At 34.9% G+C, this 22,664-nt stretch overlaps 3 protein-coding genes and 1 long non-coding RNA gene across 13 annotated transcripts in view; 2 read left to right on the forward strand and 2 right to left on the reverse strand.

The window, feature by feature from the left end:
• Positions 1-8,202, reverse strand: part of LOC122522150 — a 231,103-nt gene extending 222,901 nt beyond the window's left edge. For all 5 annotated transcript variants that reach the window (XM_043642968.1, XM_043642967.1, XM_043642966.1 and 2 more), the window contains exon 1: positions 5,285-8,202. In XM_043642968.1, the coding sequence (XP_043498903.1) occupies positions 5,285-6,792 (1,508 nt within the window). In that variant the 5' untranslated portion in view covers positions 6,793-8,202. The remainder of the gene's footprint in view (positions 1-5,284) is intronic.
• Positions 8,203-9,121: 919 nt separating this feature from the next.
• Positions 9,122-15,789, reverse strand: LOC122522159 (dnaJ homolog subfamily A member 4). Of its 3 annotated transcripts, none has more exons than XM_043642979.1 (5): positions 15,640-15,789; positions 13,502-13,695; positions 13,081-13,378; positions 12,659-12,998; positions 9,122-12,563 (listed from the first exon to the last, which is right to left on the reverse strand). In XM_043642979.1, exons 2-5 carry the CDS (start codon positions 13,631-13,633, stop codon positions 12,134-12,136), a joined length of 1,200 nt encoding a protein of 399 aa, XP_043498914.1. In that variant the 5' UTR covers positions 13,634-13,695; positions 15,640-15,789; the 3' UTR covers positions 9,122-12,133. The 3 variants fall into 3 exon arrangements, with proteins under 3 accessions (XP_043498914.1, XP_043498912.1, XP_043498913.1); XM_043642977.1 differs by having other exon boundaries at positions 13,502-13,698; XM_043642978.1 differs by having other exon boundaries at positions 13,502-13,709.
• LOC122522160 lies at positions 13,719-14,704 on the forward strand. Its single transcript, XR_006304997.1, has 2 exons — positions 13,719-14,439; positions 14,513-14,704. It is a non-coding gene; the product is annotated as an uncharacterized LOC122522160 (long non-coding RNA).
• A 105-nt stretch (positions 15,790-15,894) lies between the features above and the next one.
• On the forward strand, positions 15,895-18,291 carry LOC122522158 (probable dolichyl pyrophosphate Glc1Man9GlcNAc2 alpha-1,3-glucosyltransferase). Of its 4 annotated transcripts, XM_043642972.1 has the most exons (8): positions 15,895-16,112; positions 16,194-16,344; positions 16,444-16,716; positions 16,791-16,959; positions 17,023-17,232; positions 17,320-17,559; positions 17,657-17,802; positions 17,882-18,291. In XM_043642972.1, exons 2-8 carry the CDS (start codon positions 16,199-16,201, stop codon positions 18,282-18,284), a joined length of 1,587 nt encoding a protein of 528 aa, XP_043498907.1. In that variant the 5' UTR covers positions 15,895-16,112; positions 16,194-16,198; the 3' UTR covers positions 18,285-18,291. The 4 variants fall into 4 exon arrangements, with proteins under 4 accessions (XP_043498907.1, XP_043498908.1, XP_043498909.1 ...); XM_043642973.1 differs by lacking the exon at positions 15,895-16,112 and having other exon boundaries at positions 16,250-16,340; XM_043642974.1 differs by lacking the exon at positions 15,895-16,112 and having other exon boundaries at positions 16,258-16,362.
• The last annotated feature ends 4,373 nt before the right edge of the window (positions 18,292-22,664 follow it).

The following is a 22,664-nucleotide window of genomic DNA, read 5'->3' on the forward strand; positions in this document are numbered from 1 at the left end:
GATTTTAAGTTTCGAATATAGGTTTCATAGTAATTCCAAATATATTAGCATATTTTAATCCTGTTTTAATTATAATTTTGATTTACATACTTTTTTGTCTTCCTTCGAGCAGAGATAAATTATATAATAAAATAATCAATTAAGACTACATATTTTATAATACATATAATAAAGCATCAAAGAAATATGTTTTATCATAATAGTTGAAAAAATAAAAATCGAACACACATATAAGCGTCGTTTACCTCCGCTGCTAACCGAAGAAACGAAAGGAAAAAAAAGAAATAACTTTGAGAACTACCTAATAATTAATTCTACGTAAAAAAAAAAAAAGGAAAAAATAGAAAAAACACCTGGCACATTTGAATAATTTTCTAACCTTCGATCAAACAACATACTTAAAATTCCAACCGATTCGATTTCCTTTCTGTGCTTGGTTTTTTTCCACATACTTCTTCGTAACATTAATTAAATATGCCTTACGATCAAATCGGTGTTGAGTAATAAGGAAAGAAAGAGGGGTGGTATTGGTGGGGTGAAAGTTTAGGAAAAAGAAATAGTTACATTAGACTTACGTTGAGGAACCTGGCAAACGATGAAAGTGACAGAAAGCACGTAACCAAGCGTGAATTGCGCACGCTCGTTTATTCGTTCGTTCGTTCGTTCGTTCGTTCATTCGTTCGTTCATTCGTTCGTTCATTCGTTCATTCGTTCATTCGTTAGAAATTACAGCCGATCCCGCATTTTAACCTTACGGCTCGCACGTGCTCGCCGGCGTGGCACGCTGTGTTCCACGCGTTCGTACGCATGCTTAATTGCATGATCTATTTGCAATCTCATTACGCAATACGCTCCGATTATTCAGTTTGGTTCGAAAACGTTAAACGCTCATTCATACTCCTTTGTAATTCTAATTTATGATAAACAAAAATAAAACAAATAAAATATATTATATATAATGTTGCTTCTAAAAATTGTCGAAATTAAACATTGAATATTGTACGATAATTTTAATTATTTTTCAAGTATAATTTGTTATATCATTTAATTTTAATGTATTATAAAGTAAAATAATATGTGTTGCTACAAATTGTAAAAATAAAATATTTAATATTGTTCTACGTGTTTCATTATATATAAGAATAATTATATGATGAATCTTCCATACAAATCATATAAGTTATATTATATAATATATGAATTTATGTAAATATGTATTTTTATGTACTATAAAAAATTAATATCTATATACCATATTATAGAAAAAGATTATCATAAATATTATTTTATTTTACACGTGAACTTCTATTATATTTCATATATTATATTTAGCTGTAAACAATTTAACGATATTGTTTGATTACGAGCCAAGCGTATAATTTCACAAAATGAGGTGTAGTTGGTCATTAAATAAGAATACAAAAAGTATATATTGAATATTTCCTGAAATAAATAGAGAATAATAAAAGAGACATAATAAAACGACAAAATCGTGGGTGTAAATGTTATTTTAAAGGAAAGAAAGAGAAAAGAGAAAAGAAATGGATATGCCATTACAACGTGGTTTAGTTCAAATACAATAGTTAGTCTCTTTGGAAACGTCATCATTGTTGTTTAAAAGAGAAAAAGGATAGGAAGGAAAAAATCTGATACATAAAGAGAGAAAGAGAATAGCGTGCGAGGGAAACGGAATTCGAAGAAATTCTGAAACGACATCCGAAGGAATTACTTTGATAGCCTCCGCAGTCCGTAAAGGCAGGGAGGTATGTAAGAGAAGAGACAAGGAGCCTATAGGTATTATAAATCAAGGAAGAAGGTCCGTGAAAGGAACGCTGCTGGCGTTCGACGACGAAGGAAGAAGAAAGAAGCTGCGCGTGGTAAGAGTTGGAAAAGGACAACGGGGAAGGGGGGATGAGAGATAGGGGAGGTGGAGGAATATGGTCATGGTCGTACATCACCCTTGGTATTTACGACGTACCATCGTAAATCAATGATCGCACGAACAACGCGGTTCGACCAAATTCCTTTCCCTTCCTTCCGACCATTCCGACGCTTCCTGTCCACGAGTCTGTTCAAAAGACAGAGAAAGACAGAACGAGAGAAGAAAAAAAGAAAGAAACCACTTCGATATTCCTCCCCATTTTCGATAGGATCGATGACGATCGATAATCTCTCACGACAAATCGCCGACACAAGAACACCAAAAGCCACACACGACCAAATTTCGCGTACATCCAAATTCGAAGATTCGAATGGCCGATTATTCCAAGCCCCTCCACATGTAAGAAGACTCCTTTCTTTTCCTCCTTGAACACCGATTTGTTCTTCGGCAAATTCCCTCTTGTACAATATAAGGTGACCATATGTACTATTTTTATCAGTACAGTACTGGTGCTTAGCCATTGGTTCTGGTTAATTATGAAATATAAACAATAAAATTTAGAAAATTATAAAAAAAATTTGATTAAATAACAGAAAATAAAAAAAAATAAATATATAGGAAGTACGATCGAGATCACAACACAATTCTCAAACATAGGAACTAGTTCTATGCCCGAACACAAACTGAAGCGTGTTGAAATCCTAAGTATATACTCATATCAAATATTTGTTGTTATTATTTGCAAAATTACTTTCATAATCTACGCTATATTACAGTATGAGGTAATGTGTGTTAGCACAGTTGTTCTGGGTAATCTATAAAATATTAAATCGCTTTAGAAAATTTCTGAACTGTATAAAAGATTATTTATTCGTGAGCAATCTAAGAAAAAATAACATGTAGAAAAAAAAAATTAAGCTGTAGAGCACTTGAAATCGCTGAAAGAAGAAAGATCATCAATTTGGACTATGATTACAGAAATCATTTTGAGTCAACAAGTTTTAAGTTACGGTTTTCTGTTACAGATGATGGTTGTTTGATGCCAGGAAAATAACTCAAATTCTATTTCAATAAACGACAAACTTACATTTTATACCACTAAAAATGCTCCTCCCTAGTATTGTTAACGTCGATAGACCCTATTTCCGAAGATTTTACAAAAGTCTATTGCGTACGTATAAGAATAAAATATAAAAGGGGGGGTTTCTAGGAAAAAACAGTAGGAGTCTTGTAAAATTTGAACAGGATATTCAAAAGGACGAAAATTCAAGCGTGACATAGACTTGGGTAACTGACACAAAGGCAATGAGTAGCAGTTGATGTCCAGAGATTTGGTGCAAGGAGAGAAGAAAAACGACAATAAACGAAAAAGAAAAGAAAAAAAAAGAAATACGAGAACAAGAGAAAAACTGACGAAAAAAGGGAAAACGTTTAGTTGATTCAGCGAGAAAATAGTTCGCTTGACCATACGGATCTAGGGTTGGTCTATATTGGGAGAGTTGTTGCCAGGGCCCTTTAAACGTCTTTTAAACCGTGACTTCCAACAGAGAAAAAGAAAGAAAAAGAAAGAAAGAACCTGGAAAAGATCGTTTTAACGAGCTTTTCAGACGGGCCAGGTCAAACTGTTTGGTCCTCGATTACGACCGTTGACCACGAGACATTGGCCTTTTGCGGTTTTGTGAAACCTTGGAAAACAAAAGAAAAAAGGATATACTATATATATATATATATCTCTACCTACTCGTTCCTTTCGCACAAAAAGAAAAGAATAAGACCCTTTCTCAGCATATGGTTGATCCCACATGATCCTAGCAAAATTGTATTACGAGTTTGTAGTTCTTCCACGAAACTTCGGAGACCTTCTAGCAAATCATTCAACATCGAAAAAGATTTTCAAGGGATACAGAAATAGAGCAATAATAACCATCTTTCGTCTACAACTTCTTTACGTTCAAGAACAAGGAATGCAACTTATACAGAATGTGACAAAATACGTGGCTAAAATTTAAGAATGAAATCCTCATATGACAACAAAAATATATTTTACCACCATAGATCTTGAAATATTTCATTTCTGAGTTATAACACTTTCCAGTACGATAACAATGTACTCCTGTTATGATTATTTGATTAGACGTTGGTTATATTATATTCAAATATCTAACCATGTCTGCTGAATTTTGTATTGTGCTGAATTTATTTTTAACGCCCGCAAATGGATTATTATACTCGCAACCACAAATAGCTGTAAATTGGGAACTCAATAAAAAGACGAATTGAGATCTGTATTCAGACAAAAAGTAAGCAATTTAAGCATTTTTTTTTTTAAGTGTTGACAGGATGTATCATAGTCCCAGCAAATAAACATTAATCATTTGAAAGTCCGTGTTGATAGAACCTATTTCTCTTCTTCTCGTATAAAGAATCCATTAGTGAAATTTAGCCGTTTCTTTCTCTTACACCCTATATAAAAAGATTTCTATTGGAATAACTAGATATTGAGTAAATCAAGTAAAAGAATTCGATCTATAACTTTCTCCTCGTCAACTTTTCTACGACTTTCTCTTCATCGAACATACTTGAAGGTTTAGCAAACGTTATTCATCGTCAGCCGAAAGTTCGTCCCTCCTCCTCCTCCTCCTCGTCTGCCACCTACGCCTTTTTCACGCCTCTTACTTATTTTAATTTATGAAACTCACGTTCATTCGAAAAAAAGACTCTTAGGAAAGAAGAAAGAGAAAGAGAGAGAGAATAAAGGGATGAGAGATTCTTCCTTCATACGACAAATGGTGAGCGTGCGAGCTATCCCGATGAAAGGAAACTTTGCCGTAGAAACGGCACGAAAGAGTCAAAAACATCCCTCGAATGGATCTTCTCGAAAAAGAACTATAAAAGTACAATGAGGATACGAAAGGAAGACGCCTTCGTTCTTTTTAACCCTGATGGTAAGGGAAAGGGCGCCGGAGAAAAAGATAGAGAAAGAGACAACTGCTCTCCTTCGTCCGTCACTCGCAGAAAATTCGTGTTTTTCAGGCCAACAGTGAAAAGGACTACAAAGGGAAACGAGAAAAGGGGACAAGGGATGAAGAAGAAGAAGAAGAGGAGAGGAAAGGGGATGTTTCGAGGAAACCTTTTTTTAGAGCCGGCTGAAGCGATTCTGGATAAACCCGTTTCGAACGAGGAGACCTGCAACCGTACTACACATGCTTTTTACTTCCAACAAGGACGGTTCCCCTTAGCCCTCTTTCACCTTCGTAACATTCGAAAGGAAAGATTTGGGATGACTCAACGTGACCGGCTACGTAATAGACTCGGGCTACAAGACAAAATAAAAGAAAGGAAATGAAAAGGAACAAAAGGAAAAGAAGTAAAAAAAAAACGAAAAATAAAGAAATCACTGACCTGATATAAATGATGACTCCGTTTGCGAATATCCTCTTCCATCCACGTGGCACCGTAACAGAGTGCTGCTGTTGCTGCTGGTGTTGTTGCGCGAGTACCGCATTACCGTTCATCGTAAGCATAACATTGTGCTGCGCGTTAGCACCGTTCTCGTTGTTGTTGTTCGCAACCGCGAGCCTCGTCGTTGAGGTTCGCATCGATTGCTGCTGTTGTTGCTGTTGCTGCACGCACGCACCACTTGCACCACCCGCACCAGAAGAAACACTACTAGCACTACTACAAGCACCACCTCCTACCGCACCATTCATCGTCACGCTGTTCGAGCCGTCGTGCGAAGACGTTTGACTCTGACTTTCTGGACTGCTGAGACTGCTGTACGTCGATGACTCCCCGATGTCTGACCTCACCGAGTCACCGGACAAAGAAGAACCAGTCTGCCCTTCATATCCATCCTGTTGTTGCTGTTGCTGCTGCTGCTGCTGCTGTTGCTGCCTAACTTTATCGTCTCTTCTATCGACAACACCAACCTCGTTTGTCTGTTGTCGCACAAAACGCGTCACTCGAGCCTCATTGCTCTCAAGCAAACCCATCCTGTTGACAGCATTACCACCAGAACCTGCAACAACGGTAGCAGAAGCAGCAACGGGAACGGTATTGTTTGCTGCGTTGTTGTAACGATGGGAGGGATAAATCTTGAAGTTTGTATCGTCCTTGCTAGCTCGTCTACCGGCATCCTGGGAATACTCATTGCCTAGAATTCTACCAGTGACGACTTGAGTCCTTCCATAGACGATACCACCGACGTAATCATCCTCTTCGTCGTTCGACGACCTCGTCTGATCCCTTCGAGTATTGCTCGTAGCTACTACCGTCGTCGTCGTCGTCGTTGCCGTATTCGCAGTCGTTGTAATCGCAGACGTGGTTGTCGTTGTTATCGAAACGGCATGATGATCATTAGATCTTTTCAAATTCGTCCGAGTACGGTCAACGGCAACGGCAACGGCGGTGGTGGTGGTGGTAATAGCGGTGGTGGTGGTGGTGGTGGTGATAGCAGCGGTGGTGGTGGTGGTGGCGGCGACGGGGGCTGCAACCGAGTTGGCGGTTTTGGCGGGAAAGCAAGAAGCCGCCGTCGGGAGCTGTGTCGGAATGACACCTCCGGCAACGTAAGCCGTCGCCGGCTGATGCCTCGGCGATGATAGCCGATAGCCGGCCGTGGTCGTCGCGACGGCCGTGGCGGCGGCTGTGGCGGCGGCATTTTGACCACCCACCGCCGTGGCGTAAGCAAAGTTCTCCCCCGAAACGTAAACCAGAACGCTCCCACCACCGCCGTTGTTTTGCTGCTGTTGATGCTGCGGATTTTGAAGATGTTGTTGCTGCTGATGCTGATACTGGGGGTGCTGTTGCTGAAGCTGAAGCTGCTGCTGCTGCTGTTTCTGTTGATGATGATGATGATCGTGGTTCGGGGGAGCAGGGTGCGTGGACGGCTGCTGCTCAGGCTTGCCGGCCATGGTCCAGGTCCAGCGGTGCTACAAGGAACCCCGACATCACTGGAACGCACGGCGCACGCCTACGTTTAGGTACCACTAGAAGATTATCGTTGCTGTCGCTTTGACGCATCCTCCGTCGAAAAAGAAACGATCACGCCTTTACGACCGGCATCAGACGAAGAATGACGAGATTACCTACTTCGTTTTCCTTCCACGTTTCGGGTCTCCTATTCTCTTCGCTACTATTAATCTTCTTATTGTTGCTTCTGCTGCTATTGTTCTTGCTATTGTTACCACTAGTGTCACTGCCACCACTGCTAGTACCGGTGTTACCGCTACCCCTACTATTACTACTACTACTACTACTGCTGCTGCTGCTACTGCTCGTACTATCGGAGCGGCTGTCGTCGTAGCACGACATCCTCGGCGGAAGAGTTACCTGTCCACGCGATGATATCCAGGACGATAGATTTAAGATTAGCTTCGAGGTTACAACGAAATCGCACTTGCACGACACACACGCGCCCCAAACCTTTTCCCTTTCTATCTATCTCTATCTCTATCTCTTTTTCTTTTTCTCTCTCTTTCTCTCTCTTTATCTTTCTATTTATATCATATCAACGCTGAAACGTGTTGTCCTCTTCGCACTCCTCTACGATTCATAAGAACCATTAACGACTTCAAAACTATTCGATCGATTGACAAAAATCCGAAATATTAATAACACTCGCGCATAGTTTTAGACGAATAAAAATAGAATAATAGAAGATGACAAAAATTTCCATATCTCGTCTAATGTAAGCTAAATGATGTTAACGCTAAGCCGGCTAGAACGCGCGCACGCTCTGTCTCTCTCTGCCGGTAAACGAGCTTGCGTACGCTGCTGTGAAAAGACGCGCGCGATAGCGAGAGAGAGAGAGAGAAAAACACTACTACGCCTCGGCTGGTTCCAAGGCCGTGTGGCGTATCGTCTCTCCACTCTGTCTATCTTTTTCTCCTCGAATGAAAGGGTGCAATCTTGCCTTGATATCGATGACCGGCAATGAACGAACAGACACGACACGACCGATCGTAGCGACCTCGATCGTGAAGGACGCCTCTCCGTACTGACAGACGCGTGCGTCTGACTACGTGTATGTATACATATATACGTGTATAAATATACATATATATATATGTATGTATGATGTGTACATATATACGCAAATATCCAAGTTAATATCACTCTCTTCCAAAGAAACTATACGTGGCAATCCTTCTAATCGAACTACTACTTGCTGCAAGCCGGCTTTACGATATCGTACCGTTTCACACACACGCTGACCACTTACACAACTGGTCACATTACTGTTATTACTATTCCTACTACTGCTGCTGCTACTGTTGTCGCTGTTACTACTGCTACTGCTACTGCCAGTGCTACTGCTGCTGTTGTTGCTGCTGCTGCTGCTGCTACTGCTACTGCCGCTGCTGCTGCTGCTACTACTCGTCGAACGAACGAACGACACTCGTTCGTGTCATCGTGGCCCACTGTCACGGGAAACGAGAGAAACCGCTCTCCGCATCGAGAAAGGAGACTCTCCCCTCTTCTTCTTCTTCTGCTTCTTCCTCGCTCCTTGTCGCCCTTCTTCCACCGATCCTCCTTCTCCTCCTTCTCCTTCTCCTCTTTACTCACTCTCTCTCTCTCTCTCTCTCTCACTCTTCCTCTCTTATCCCTTCCACGTCAGCGTACACGAAACGACGTAGATCATTCCCTCGCGCGACTCCACATAGAACGTTTGATCGCTCGCTAGTAAGCAGAACGGTGAGAGAGAGAGAGAAGGAATTAAATTCTCGATGCCACAGAACGCCGCTTGTTTTACGTTAAATCGCACGGCCGGACGAACATCGTGTTATGACGCTGTGTCATTGTCGCAGCAGCAGCAGCGGAGCAGCGGCAGCACCACCACCACCACCACCACCACCACCACCACCACCACCACCACCTCCTCCTCCTCCTCTTTCTCCTCCTTCTCTTCTTCTTCTTCTTCTTCCTTCTCCTCCACGTCTTTCTTCTCCTCCTTCACTTCCACCACCGACACGATCCACCACCAACACCACCCGGTTCCACCACCGCCACTATTTTACCACCACTACCACCGCGAGCGCGCTACCACGGGTTAACTTAACTAACCCTCTTCTTCCGCGGATTCGAGAACACCTGCGCGGCTACACAGCAGCAGCACTCCTCGATTTTCCTTCCTACCCTCTTCTCTTGCTCTACCTTTCTATCTTACTTCTCGATCGCGTGCGTCTTCTTTCTCTTCTTAATTTATTATTTCTTATTCTCTTTTTTATATTCTTTTCCTCCTTTTCTCTCACGTTGTTACGTTGCCATTTTATGTTTCTTCCTTCTACTTCGATCCGCTCACGAAACATAGGTATATATCAACACATTTGTGTATATATTTTTGTACATATACATACATATATATATATACATATATCTATATATACATATGTATACACATATAGATATATATAGATATATATAGATTTAGATATCACAGTCGGTATGGAATCGTCCTTGACGCTTGTTCCTCGTCGACCCACCCTTCTTATCACTTTTCACCAAGGGACGCGCTCTCCGAGCAGGACGACAATCGTGATTCCATTCCGCGGATGCTATGCGTACGCTGTTTTCGCGTAACTGATATTGAAAAAATATGGCTCCCTCCGCATACCCAGAAACCTTTGCGGCATCTCGGCGGCTGCCTCTTGGTGGCCGCTTGCTCCAATCTTACGATACATCGTAAAAACGTTGACCCAAGATCGCACTGCCATCTATGCTCTTCTTCTTGAACCCCCCTACCCCTCCACCGAACTACCTTTCAACTTAATACCACGTGACATGTATCGCTAAAATTCGACCACAAATAATCCCGACTAATATTATTATTCTTGTGTAATCAAAAACTACTATAAAATTCGAACTCTCGTATATATACGCGTGTATGTATATGATATATTAATGGACTTTATGAAATCCGTTAATTCGTGAAATGACTAGCTAAATCCTGATATAAATTCATATATTAAGTAGTTAAAGTATGTAATTCTGCCTTCTAAGAGGCGAGTAGTTAAAGTATGAAATTGAAATTTAATTTGTAATTAAATCTGATAGAACACGATTAATACAATAAAACATTGTTTTTCAAAGTACAGGAAGAAATAAGAACGTATTAGTGTAGAAAAAAATTAGATTTTAAAGATGGATCAAATTTCAATCTCATACTTCAACTATTCGTCTTTTGTAAATTCATATATATATAGATTTTTATCTAACGCTATTAGTTTTAATATATAATAAAACTCTTTTTATATGCTTTCCTAAAAACGCTTAGTTATTTCGGGTAAAACCACTGACTTAACTGAATTATATAATGTAACGGTGACATACGTATATACGATTGATTAGTATTATTTCTAAGAATTTTAGGGAGAATTAGGTGATGAGTGTATACCAAACGCAAACAAAGTTGTTACTTATACGTTATGCTTCGTCCAATTTATTCAGATGCTTCAAAAAATGACTAATCACCAATCTGTCTATAATAAATAAGGTTACAAGAAATATACGACTATTCGTTTGCAAATCGTTATAGTTATAGCTTACTGTAGTAGACGACCGTGAAGTGATAAACATACTTTTGCATATGATTAAATTATGCGAATGTATTTAAACTGTACTTCTTCTTAACTTCCTTCATCGATTATGCTAATTGTGGAAAAGACATGACTGTAAAGTACGCAGCAAAATCGCTGCGCGATCGAACAAAAATAGTCGACCAATGTCTTTTTATTTATTCTTCTTTTTTCTTCTTCTTCTTCTATCCTTCGATACCGTCAATATTAAAGACATAATTATCGAACAAATAAAACTGAAAAAGAAATTAATTATCTGCAACTCGATCTATCTTCATAATAAAATCAGCGACACTAAACGCACACGTTGTTCTTTCACTTATAAATCATACACAGATAAACGACACGTCTCCGTGCACATTTTCATCTTCATTTTTTCTCTTTCTAATTATACCGATTATGAATTAGACGAGAAAAAGGTTTAGATAATACCGTTTCATACGATGCACACACCGATGAGTCAAAAATTTCGACTCACCTTATAAAACCAATTGTATTTTTTTAATATCCATCGAAAAAAAAACAAATACTTCAGGTATTCTGCTTCCTAAGTGTTGATTATTCTTATAAACATACGATATAAGAAACGATGTCATGATATTACACAAATCAAAATTTTGCGACACGCGCAATTGTCCATACATACAGGAACGTGATTCATTGCTGTCTTTCTCCCGCTATCATTTTTTTCTCTTTTTTCCCTTTTTTTTTTCTTTCACATTTTTTCTTTTCTTCGCAACTGTTATTCTTCTTAGATCACGAGTTTTCTCGGAGGCGCATGAATTGAAATACTATTTATATGGAATAATGTCCATTATTATTATTATATTATTATTATTATTATTATAATTAATATTAATATTATTATTATTATTATTATTATTAATATTATAAGCTGCTTTCGGATTCCTAATGCCACATTTTCAATGTTATCGCATCTAGCGATAAACTTTACTATGACGACACTTTATTATTTTGTATCGAGACAGAGATAATTACAAATAGATAAAACCCATTAATATTGAACTAAATTAATGACAATAAACGGATTTTACATATTTTAAGACAAATCATTTATGTATATATATATATCATTGACATGCGGTCTTAACAAGATAATTACGTTTACCACCGCTTACTAAATAAGAATCATCAAGTCCGATTGCAGAAAAAAAATCGATTCGAAGATTGCTATGAAGTTAGATGTTATGTTGAATCACACATTATTGTTTACTTTCTTTTATCGTTCCATTTAGTGATAAGTATACTTCATTAGCGATTACCTACAGTAAGCATTTACTACCAGATTCAAGTTGGCATTGTCTTCCAAAATGTACAATGCTTTGATATTTATGGGATGACGGATAAGTAAAACATTGAATGTACCTCGATGACGCGCTCTCACATCAGTCCATGATTTGTGTTGTTTTAGAAAGTTTTTTCTGTTACAGGGCCCGTACGTGTATTCAAATATATTATAGTTGTTTTTTTTTCATTTTTGATTCCTTTTTATTTAATTTTTTGGGGTTTTTCACTGCGGTCGAAGGATACTCTCATTTTTTAATACCCGTCGTCTTTTCTTTCCATTTTTATTTATGTATGACTCAGAATCGAACGAATGGGACAAAAGTTTGAAATGAGAAAGTGGCCATGTTTATTAAGATCTGCGTAACTAAGCTTAGTGCGTGGCACATTGGACCCGCGATGGACCTCCTTGATCTTCCTCATAAGCTGGTCGTTGGTCTCTCCGCCTGTGCTCAGTTTCAGGGTCTAAATCGGTAAGTACAACATCCTCGGCACCATCCGGAATTAAAACTTCTTCCCTCGCCGGTAAACATTGCTCGAGAGTCGGAATAACAGTAGGATTGATAGATTTCGGGAAATTGACGACAAACTGAATGATAAGTTTGCCGTGCGTGAATGGATCCTTGTGAATTGGCATACCCTCGTTTAGAATACACTTAACATCACCGTGTTTCGTGACCATACCGGGAAGCATGGTGATAACCAAATCTCTACCATCCAAAGTACGAATAACTTTCTGAAAACCACAAAGTGCTTCCACCAATTCTAAATGCATTCGCATTATTAAGTCGTGTCGTGACCGTCTAAAATTACAAAAAAATAACACTAATTAATACCGAATAATCGAAAAATACACGACAAAAATTAAAGTGAAAATAACAATTAATAATGTCCTTACTTGAATACATCGTGTTCTTTTTCTTCTAAGAGAATAACAATATCGCCTGCTTCCAGCTCAGGCTCTTGATCTCCTTCACCATTAAAAACTATTTTTTGTCCATCCATCATACCTGGATCAACGTGTACTTCCAAAATTTTCCTGTCTCTCACAGTCTTCCTTCCCATACATTGCTTACAACGATCACGCGGATTGATGCGTTCACCCTGACCTTTACATTCAGAGCACATCGTTTGCATGTGTTGTAACATTCCTGGCCCTAATTGTTGTATCTGGACCTGCATGCCACTTCCATGGCATGATGTGCACTGTTCTACGGAACCTTTTTTACCACCAATACCTACATACAAAATAGATTAATGTTAGAAAAGATAAAATTAATAAAATAAATGTAATATGGCAATTTATCGATAAATATTTACCTTCGCATTTATCACAAATAACATTTTTTTGTAATGCTAGTTTACGAACAGTCCCATTATAAAGTTCTTCCAACGATACAGAGAGCTGATGTATAACATCTTGTCCTTTTCGTTCTCTCCTTCTTCCACGTCCCCCGCCAAAAGCTCCACCAAAGAACATATCAAAGATATCCATTGGAGAAGAGAAACCATTTCCGCCCATTCCACCTTCCTTTAAAGCTTGCTCTCCACCTTGATCATAAATGCGTTTCTTCTCGGGATTTGATAATACTTCATAGGCTTGGGAAATTTGCTTAAACTGAAATATGATTAAAAGTTACTAATTTTAACCACACATATTGTTATTATTATATATTCTATGAAAATTTAAGTTATTATTCGCACATAACAGTTAAAAAAGTAAAAAGAATTAGATAATAACCCTTTCTCCTTCATTAGGATTTTTATCCGGATGATATTTGAGTGCAAGTTTTCTGTATGCCTTCTTTAAATCCTCCGGAGAACAATCAGGCTTAACGCCCAAAACATCATAAAAGGTAGTTTCTTTCACCATTTTGTCTGGATAATGTTCTTCGATATAGATACCAATAAATGCGAAGTATTACACAACTGTTCCTGCTAGAAAATAACTAAATAATATTACAATGAATTTCATACATTACATTATTTAATTATTAGTATAATATATTAATATACCCGTATTTACAAATCTATTTACTAATCATTGTTAAGTTGAATTGAATTATTCATTTGTATCAAAACTTTACAAGATGATTTGCATAACAAATAGATTCAAGGAATTAATAATGTGATCTAATAAAAAGTTGGTATAACTATTATGAAAAATTAATATGTATTGCATCAGAGAGATGGATAAGAATTTAAAAATGATGACCTTGAGTCAAATAAAAATTAAAATTAAAATTTCATAAACTTGTACAATAAATAAATAGCAATCACATTAAACAAGCAGTCAAGGAAATCCTTAATAAACACTTGGTATCATCTTGAAAGAAAATGGTAAAAAGTAATCAAACAGGCTTCAGAATTCTAACCTTGCAGTTCCTACTAAATTAGAATTTAAAAATACGAAGACATTAGAGAATAAACGAAAATGAATACATTAGATCTGTCGACTAATAAAATAATTCAAAGTTAAAAACTTTTTTTGAGATCTATAATGAAGGAAATATATTTAAGCTGTTGGCGTAATTTCTAGGCTTCGTAATCCGATAAAGTAAAAAGAAAGAGAAAACTAAAAAAAAAAGTGAAACAGCACAATAAGTTAACGTAGTTTAATGAGAGGATGACACGTCAGACGTATCTGCAACGAACACAGTATCGACGTTGATAATAAAGGTATAAGTAAGAAAAGATAGAATAAAATAGAATAAATATCACTTGTAATGTATGATTCTCTTACTGCCAATAGAAGTATCTAGCAACTACATGCCGTCCATGTGGACAATCCAACAGATCTGATTTCAAAATGGCGACTGAGGAAGACTTACGCGATATAAAATAATAAAATAACGCAGAGAAAGAAATTTTAAGGTGCTCCCAATCAGAAAAATGCGGAGTAACAAATAATCCAATTTCTCAAATATAAATAATGGTACATAAATATGACTTTACGTTTTCTAGATCCTTCCTTTTACACAAACGTTTCATAGAGCAACGAACGAACGACGTGAAGGAAGCAGTGCTTCGTTTCGAAAGACTGAAAGAGCGAGTGAGATAGTAGAGTGAGAGTGAGAGAGTGAGAGAGAGAGAAAAAGAGAGAGAGAGCAAAAGAGAGACAAAGAAACACAAAAGTCTCATAAGTTATATCCTAATAGATAAGTAAAGGAATAAAAAAAAATTAATGTGAATTTAACGTTAAATCATTCGATTTCAAATTTAATAAAAACCATTTAATATCATTTGAGTAAAATAACGATTCCTACGATTAGACACGCAAGCGCGCATGCGATCAGTCATATGCACGAACAGTACCGACGATTCGCAAATTCGTTCGATACTTGATTTGACGTAGAGAGAGAAGACTCTCGCAAGGAAAATCCACCATTTTTCGACGAACTCCTAGGGCGCTAAACGCACGCTTGACCATTGAAGTTTTATCGAGTTTAACATTTTAAAAACGATGAATATTTTCATACGTTTTAACAACTTATATATGTTATATTTAAAAAAAGAAAAAAAAGAAATAACTTATCACATGATACTCGTTCGATCAATCATGCTTTTATATATTCTATTTATCTATCAGTCTATCTATCTATCTCTTTCTCTCTTTCCCGTAGTACAAGTTCGAGAACCATTACGAAGCAATTTTACAAGACGAAAAAATTATGTATGTATGTATTGACAAAGGAAAATACCGACCTTTAGAGATCCATTTTCTATTCTTTTTACAAAAACTTTTGTTCCTTCCGTATAAAAAAAAAAATAAGTATATATGGTTATCCTAATCGATCGCGTGAATTCGTACGTGAACATTAGTTTTTGTACAAAATATATGACAAACTAATCGGATGTATCGTTTGATTTTTTTCTTACCTGTATAAGCAGAAAAGTCGCTAAAGGAATTATAATCGCAGTGAAACACGTCCTCTCCGACCGTGCAATAGATTTAAAGAAACTGTGGTAACGCGTAGCTCTCCCACCAATATCACTGTTCGGAACCGTTCTCGAAACTTCCTAGAAGAGTAATGAACGTCGCTAGTCGAGAGCCAATCAACGTCGTTTAACAATATCACAAACGCCACTAACAATCTAGCGGTCTTTTACAGAACTATTTATGCGATTTTATTTTCTCTATCAATAACGTAGTTTTAAGAGGAACTATACGATCGATTCAATAGGTTTATGTTGCAAGTTGTTTTTGATATTATAATTAATTTATTATTTATTATATGCATTTATTAGTTTTTATATTTAAAAAGCAATGCATTTGCAGTAATATTTTTTAGATTCTAATTATTTAGTAATACTGACCTATGTATAACATTCACTATCATTTAATTTTTGCGGTATGTATTATAAACTTAATATATGTATATTTACTGCTATTGTTTCTTATCGTTAAAAATATAAAATAATGATATTTACAGATATAATGGTTGGTACTAAAACTGACAGTACTTCTAATCCAGAAGAAGTGGATAAAAAAGAACAATATAATAGAAAATGGAATATGGATAAAACACTTTTACGTACATTTGCTGTAATAACATGTATTAAAGCATTGTTAATTCCTTGTTAGTAGGTAGTTTTGTTCAAGTTAGGTTATAAGTAATTAATTGATTTGTTTATATAATATTGTCAATATATATCTACTTTATCGTAAACTCTCATTTTCAGTTATTCCACAGATTTTGAAGTACACCGTAATTGGTTAGCTATAACGTATAGTTTGCCTATTAGAGAATGGTATATTAATGCCAAATCTCAATGGACATTAGACTATCCACCACTTTTTGCATGGTTTGAATACGCCCTTAGTCAAGTGGCTCGTTTATTTGATGAAGAAATGCTCAAAGTTGATAATTTTAACTATGCTTCGCCTACTACAATTTACTTCCAAAGAACTACAGTTATGGTTAGCGATCTTATGTTTGCATATGGTATAAGAGAGTATGTATACCATATATTGAAACTAAAAATAACTAATTAAAACATAAGTAATAAATGATATAATATTGTTATAGATTAGGCGAAGTATTTTATAAATCTTATAACAGTTACTGCGTTTTTATATTTCTGTCGTTATGCAATATAGGATTACTGATCGTGGACCATATACATTTTCAATATAATGGATTTCTATTAGGCTTTTTATTGTTGTCCATTGCTAATGTTTCAAGAATATGGAATCAGGTACATTATAAATGATATTATGTCAATGTTAGACTATGTATTAATGATAAAAAATACTTGCAGGCATCTATATTACAAGGAGCCGCTTGTTTTGCTATACTATTAAATCTTAAACATATTTATTTATATGTAGCACCAGCGTTTATAGTTTGGCTACTGAAATCATATTGTATGAAAAATGGTCAGTTTATTAAAAGGATTTTTATATTAGCAGCAATAGTTACCACTATATTAACACTGACATTTGGACCATTTATATATCAATTACCACAAGTAAGAATGTGAAATATTTGTTTTATGTTGTTAGATGTACATATAAAAAATTTATTTGATATTGTTTTAAATTAATATGTTATGTAGATTATTTCTCGACTGTTCCCTTTTAAAAGAGGTTTAGTCCATGCATATTGGGCAGCAAATGGATGGGCTCTGTATGTTACCGCAGATAAGATACTATCTGTTATTTGGAGATATTTAGGATGGATAAAAATAATTAAATCTGCTGTAATGACTGGAGGTTTAGTACAAGAAGAAATATTTCTCGTTTTACCTTCTCCTAAACCTATTTTTACATTTATGCTCACTTTTGTAGGAATGCTTGTAAGTTCAGATTTAATATTCTTACAAAATCAAATATTCATAATTCAAAATGAAAGTTTGTTCAATAATGAAATATATTTATATTATAATTGTTCAGCCTGCCTTATACATCTTACTATGCAGAAAAGGTGCAGTTACTCCAATAAATTTTGTTAGATGCTTGGTCCTTTGTGCTTTAACGTCTTTCATATTTGGTTGGCACGTACATGAAAAAGCTATCTTGACTGCAATTATACCTTTATGGTAAACAAAATATAATATTACTTTTACAGTAATTATACAAATTAAAGTATGCAACTAAAAGCTAGTATTTCTCTTTCAGTGTTCTTGCCACAGTGGATAATAATGATGCTCGCATTTACATAATACTAAGTAGTGCTGGACACACTTCACTTTTACCTCTGCTTTACCCGAACAATTTAACCCCTTTGAACATTTTATTATTGTTATTACATATACTTTCGATTAACTTAATATTACGATATTTATTTAAAAAATCTCTTTTATATTTACACGAATTTCTCTATGTAAGCTTACTTCCTCTGGTTGCTGCTTATGAGTCAATACTACACAAATTCTTTTTTGGTGATAATCTACCATTCTTACCCTTAGCTCTTATATCAATTTACTGTGCGATAGGTATCATTTATTCTTGGCTTTTTTACTATTACTATTTTATATATGTACATGAAAATAACAAGAAAAGAAGAACTAAAAAAGAATAAAAGAAAAGATAATGAAGAAAGAATATATAGACAAAAATTGTTATAATGAATGGAATGAAAATAATATTTCACTACATATTTTTTTTGTATAAAATTTTATATAATTATATACCTCTTTCCAATCCTTTAAGAATTTTAACTGATTGTTTTATGAAACTAATAATAATTAGTTAATGAGTTTAACTTAAAAGCTTTATTTATAATAAGTGAATTAAACAAATACAAAAATAATGTACAGAAAGAACACGTACATTAAAATTGTATATGTTGGTATAACTGTAAAAATATAGGAAATACCCAACTATTTCATGTCTAACAATTGGCCACCCTTGGTTTTATTATTATTTAAATGCTTTTTAATATTAGAATCAACTTAATATCAATTAAAGTAAGAGTAATGCAAAGTACATTTGTACAAACATTAAATACCTATTAACATACTTTGAACATTAAATAATTTCGATTTGATATTCTATTCGACGAAAATATTATCCTCGAAGTCATCACTGCTCAAGAGCGTTAAAAAAATCTTAATTATAAATTGAGTACATTAGAGTATTAAAATAATTGTTAATTAATCGCAGGAAATGTATATGTATATGTTCGTACACCGTCCTCTTCGAAATCCAATGTTAGACTGGCACGTTGTTCTCTATGAAAGTTCTTTTATTGAATATTGTTTATATGACTTTTCCCAAGGCTACATATGCCTAACAAAAATAAAATTCGTAATAAATAGAATTTCCTTTTACGGAAAGTCATATAAACAACATTCAATAAAAGAAATTTAACAAAGGACAACGTGCCGGTCAAAAGGTGAATTTCGAGGAGGATGGACCATAGACTATATTTTTCGAGCTTTTAGACAACAATAGACACTTCTATCGATTAATTAACAATTATTTTATTCCTCTAATACACTCTACTCATATTACAGAAAAATTTTACCTTCGAAGTCATCACTGCGCAGAAGCATTAAAATAATTACATAAAAATGAAAAAATGTTAAAATCAGATCGTTTTATATATATATATATATATAATCTTAAATTTTATTAAGTAGGTGGATTATTCCCTTTATAAACGTGCGGAACGTTTGGAATGTCATATAAACAACTTTCAATAAAAGTATTTTCACAGAGGACAATGATCCATTTCAACGATAGATTTCGAAGAGGACGGAGCTTCGAACACATATTCCGAGGTATTAGACAATAATAGACACTTCTATCGATTAATTAACAATTATTATAATATTTCAATACACTATCGTTATATTTCAGATTGTTTAAACATATATGTACTAGTATAAGCATTACATACGTATTAACATACTTTAAATATTAAATAATTTCGATGTAATATTCTTTTCGATGAAAATTTCCCCGTCCGAAGTCACCTTTGCACTGAAACGTTACAACAAATGTACATTTGTTTAAACAATTACATAAAAATTGAAATATAGTTAAAATCATAACTTTATAATTTTAATTTCTATTTATTACAATTAATTTTCTCGTTACATACATAAGAAACTTTCATAAAGGCATGTAAACAACTTTCGGTAGAAAAACTTTTTTATATGAAACGTGTCAGTCTTACAGTAGATTTCGAAGTTGAAGGTTCATCAGAAAATACATTCATATTTTTAGATTACAATATACATTTCTATCGATTAATTAACAATTATTTTAATATTCTAATACACTCTACTTATATTTCAGATTGTTTAAACATATATGTACTAGTATATAAGTATTACATACTTATTAACATACTTTAAATATTAAATAATTTCTATGTGATATTCTTCTCGATGAAAATTTCCCCCTCCGAAGTCACCACTGCACAGAAACTTTACAAAAAATATATACTAGTTTAAACAATTATATAAAAATGTAAAAATGCTAAAATCATAACGTTACAATTTTAAATTTTATGTATTAGATGTATGACACCCTTTATACACATGCGTAACGTTCGGAAAGTCATATAAACAACTTTCAATAAAAGTAACTTACATAGAGGACAAAGGCCCAGTCTGAAGGGGAATTTCGAAGAGGACAGAGCTCCGAACATATATTACGAACTTTTTAACAACAATAGACACTTCTATCGATTAATTAACAATTATTATAATATTTTAATACATTCTCTTTATGTTTCAGATTTTTTAACTACAAATCTACTGGTTCAAACATTACATACATATTAACGTACTTTTAATAGAAATAATTTTAATATATTTTTATTTTATGTTTCTTTAGATGACTTTTTTTAAACTTAATTTCGTTACTGAGCCAATACATAAATATAAAATATACCGATTACTTATATTGTTTTTTAATCAATTTTTGGGTCTTCGGAAGCGGTTACCTCCACGTGGTTAGACCCGGGCAATGGTATTTTACTTTCAGTATAATGTTTAACATGTTTTACATGCTAAACATTCCATTGCAAGTAAAATCCAGCTAAAGACCGCTTACCATAAACATTGTAATGATAATTAGTTTCTTTCATTTTCCTAATTAATATCATATTACAATTCATTACATTGTTTTCCCTTTAATACTACCTTCATATTATATCCCACATTAAAATACTCGATTTATTTTCTAGGAACACTAATCTTGTGCATTCTTTCAGACGTTTTTGACGTGCAGTGCGGTCGGTAAAGCACGTCCCGGTCGCGTTCGCGTTCGCGGTCGTGGTCGCGATAAAAAACTTTTTTATAGTTTTTTATTTTCGTTACCGTCTACTACTCATCGTCATCCTAAGGGTAGGAGACCCATCGTGCATTCATCACTGAAGATTAAAAGTAAGTATAATTTTTCTATCACACATTTTTTACGATAATTTCGATGGTGTTTTATTTCAATGACGATATTAATCGTTCTTTTTCATTTTCTGTTTCAGAACATCATTGCAATCGAGCGTATAGGCAATGAGGTACTCGAGTGTTTGCATCGTTAAACAAAAATCGGAAATTTTTCGGGTAAAGAAACTCCGAAAGTTTCTTTTAGTCGGTTTATACGTGTGCCAACGTCATCCTAAGGGTAGGAGACCCATCGGGCATTCATCACTGAAGATAAAAGGTAAATTAATTTTTCTATTAAACATTTTCTTAATAATTACTTGTAATTTTTAAACGATAACAATGATTCTAATCGTTTTGTTTTTTCTTTTTCTTTTTCCAGAAGGCTAAGTGTTTGTGTTAGTGTTTGATATTTGAACTGCATGCAATGCAGTTGTAAAAATTAGATTCAGTGTCGTGGTCGCGATAAGAAACACGTAAGTTTCTGATTTTCGTTTGAACCGTCTACGGCATCGTCATCCTAAGGGTAGGAGTCCCATCGGGCATTCATTAATCAAGATAGAAGGTAAATTAATTTTTCTATTAAACATTTCTTTAATAATTACTTGTAACTTTGAAATGGTAACAATGATACTAATAGTTTTGTTATTTTCTCTCTTTCCACAGAAAGGTAAGCAAGTATTGGTGTTTGATTTTTGAACTGCACGCAATGCAGTTGTAAAAATTAGAGTCAGTGTTTGTACGAATAATTAAAAAATACAATTTTTATCGCGAAGTAGATTCATGTTTGTACGAATAATTAAAATAAAATTTTGATCGCGAAGTAGAGTCATGTTTGTTCGAATAATTAAAATACAATTTTGATCGCGAAGTATAGTCATGTTTGTACGAATAATTAAAAAATACAATTTTTATCGCGAAGTAGAGTAATGTTTGTTCGAATTATTAAAATCAAATTTTGATCGCGCAGTAGAGTCATGTTTGTTCGAATAATTAAAGTAAAATTTTAATCGCGAGTTAGAGTCAGTGCATCCGATCATCGTCATCCTAAGGGTAGGAAACCCATCGTGCATTCATCACTGAAGATTAAAAGTAAGTATAATTTTTCTATCAAACATTTCTATGATAAATTCAATGGTTTTTTATTACGATGATGATTATTAATTGTTCCTTTTCTTTTTCTTTTTCAGAACATCATTGCAATTCGTGCGCGAAGCAATGTACCGGGAGTGTTTGATTGTTTATAATTATAATCTAAAATCTCGGATTAGAAGCACGTTCGCTCGTTAAGAATAAATTTTGTCACGTTCCGCGTTCGCGTTCGCGTTATTTTTGAGATTTATATATTCAATTAACTGCGAGCAATGCAGTTAATTGCATTAGAGTTTGTTCGTATAAAGTTATATTTTTATTTTAAAACAGTCGTACAGAATGTTCACGAAGTAGAGTCAGTGAAGTGCATCAGAGAAGTGACCGCGTATCGGGAGTGAAATTTTTGTGTTTGCATTGACTGAGTGCAATGCAGTCTTTGAAATAGATTGTAGATTCAGTGTTTGTACGTATAA

Source organism: Polistes fuscatus, unplaced genomic scaffold, assembly GCF_010416935.1.
Source record: "Polistes fuscatus isolate 324 unplaced genomic scaffold, CU_Pfus_HIC Scaffold5, whole genome shotgun sequence".
Classification (NCBI taxonomy): Eukaryota; Metazoa; Arthropoda; class Insecta; order Hymenoptera; family Vespidae; genus Polistes; species Polistes fuscatus.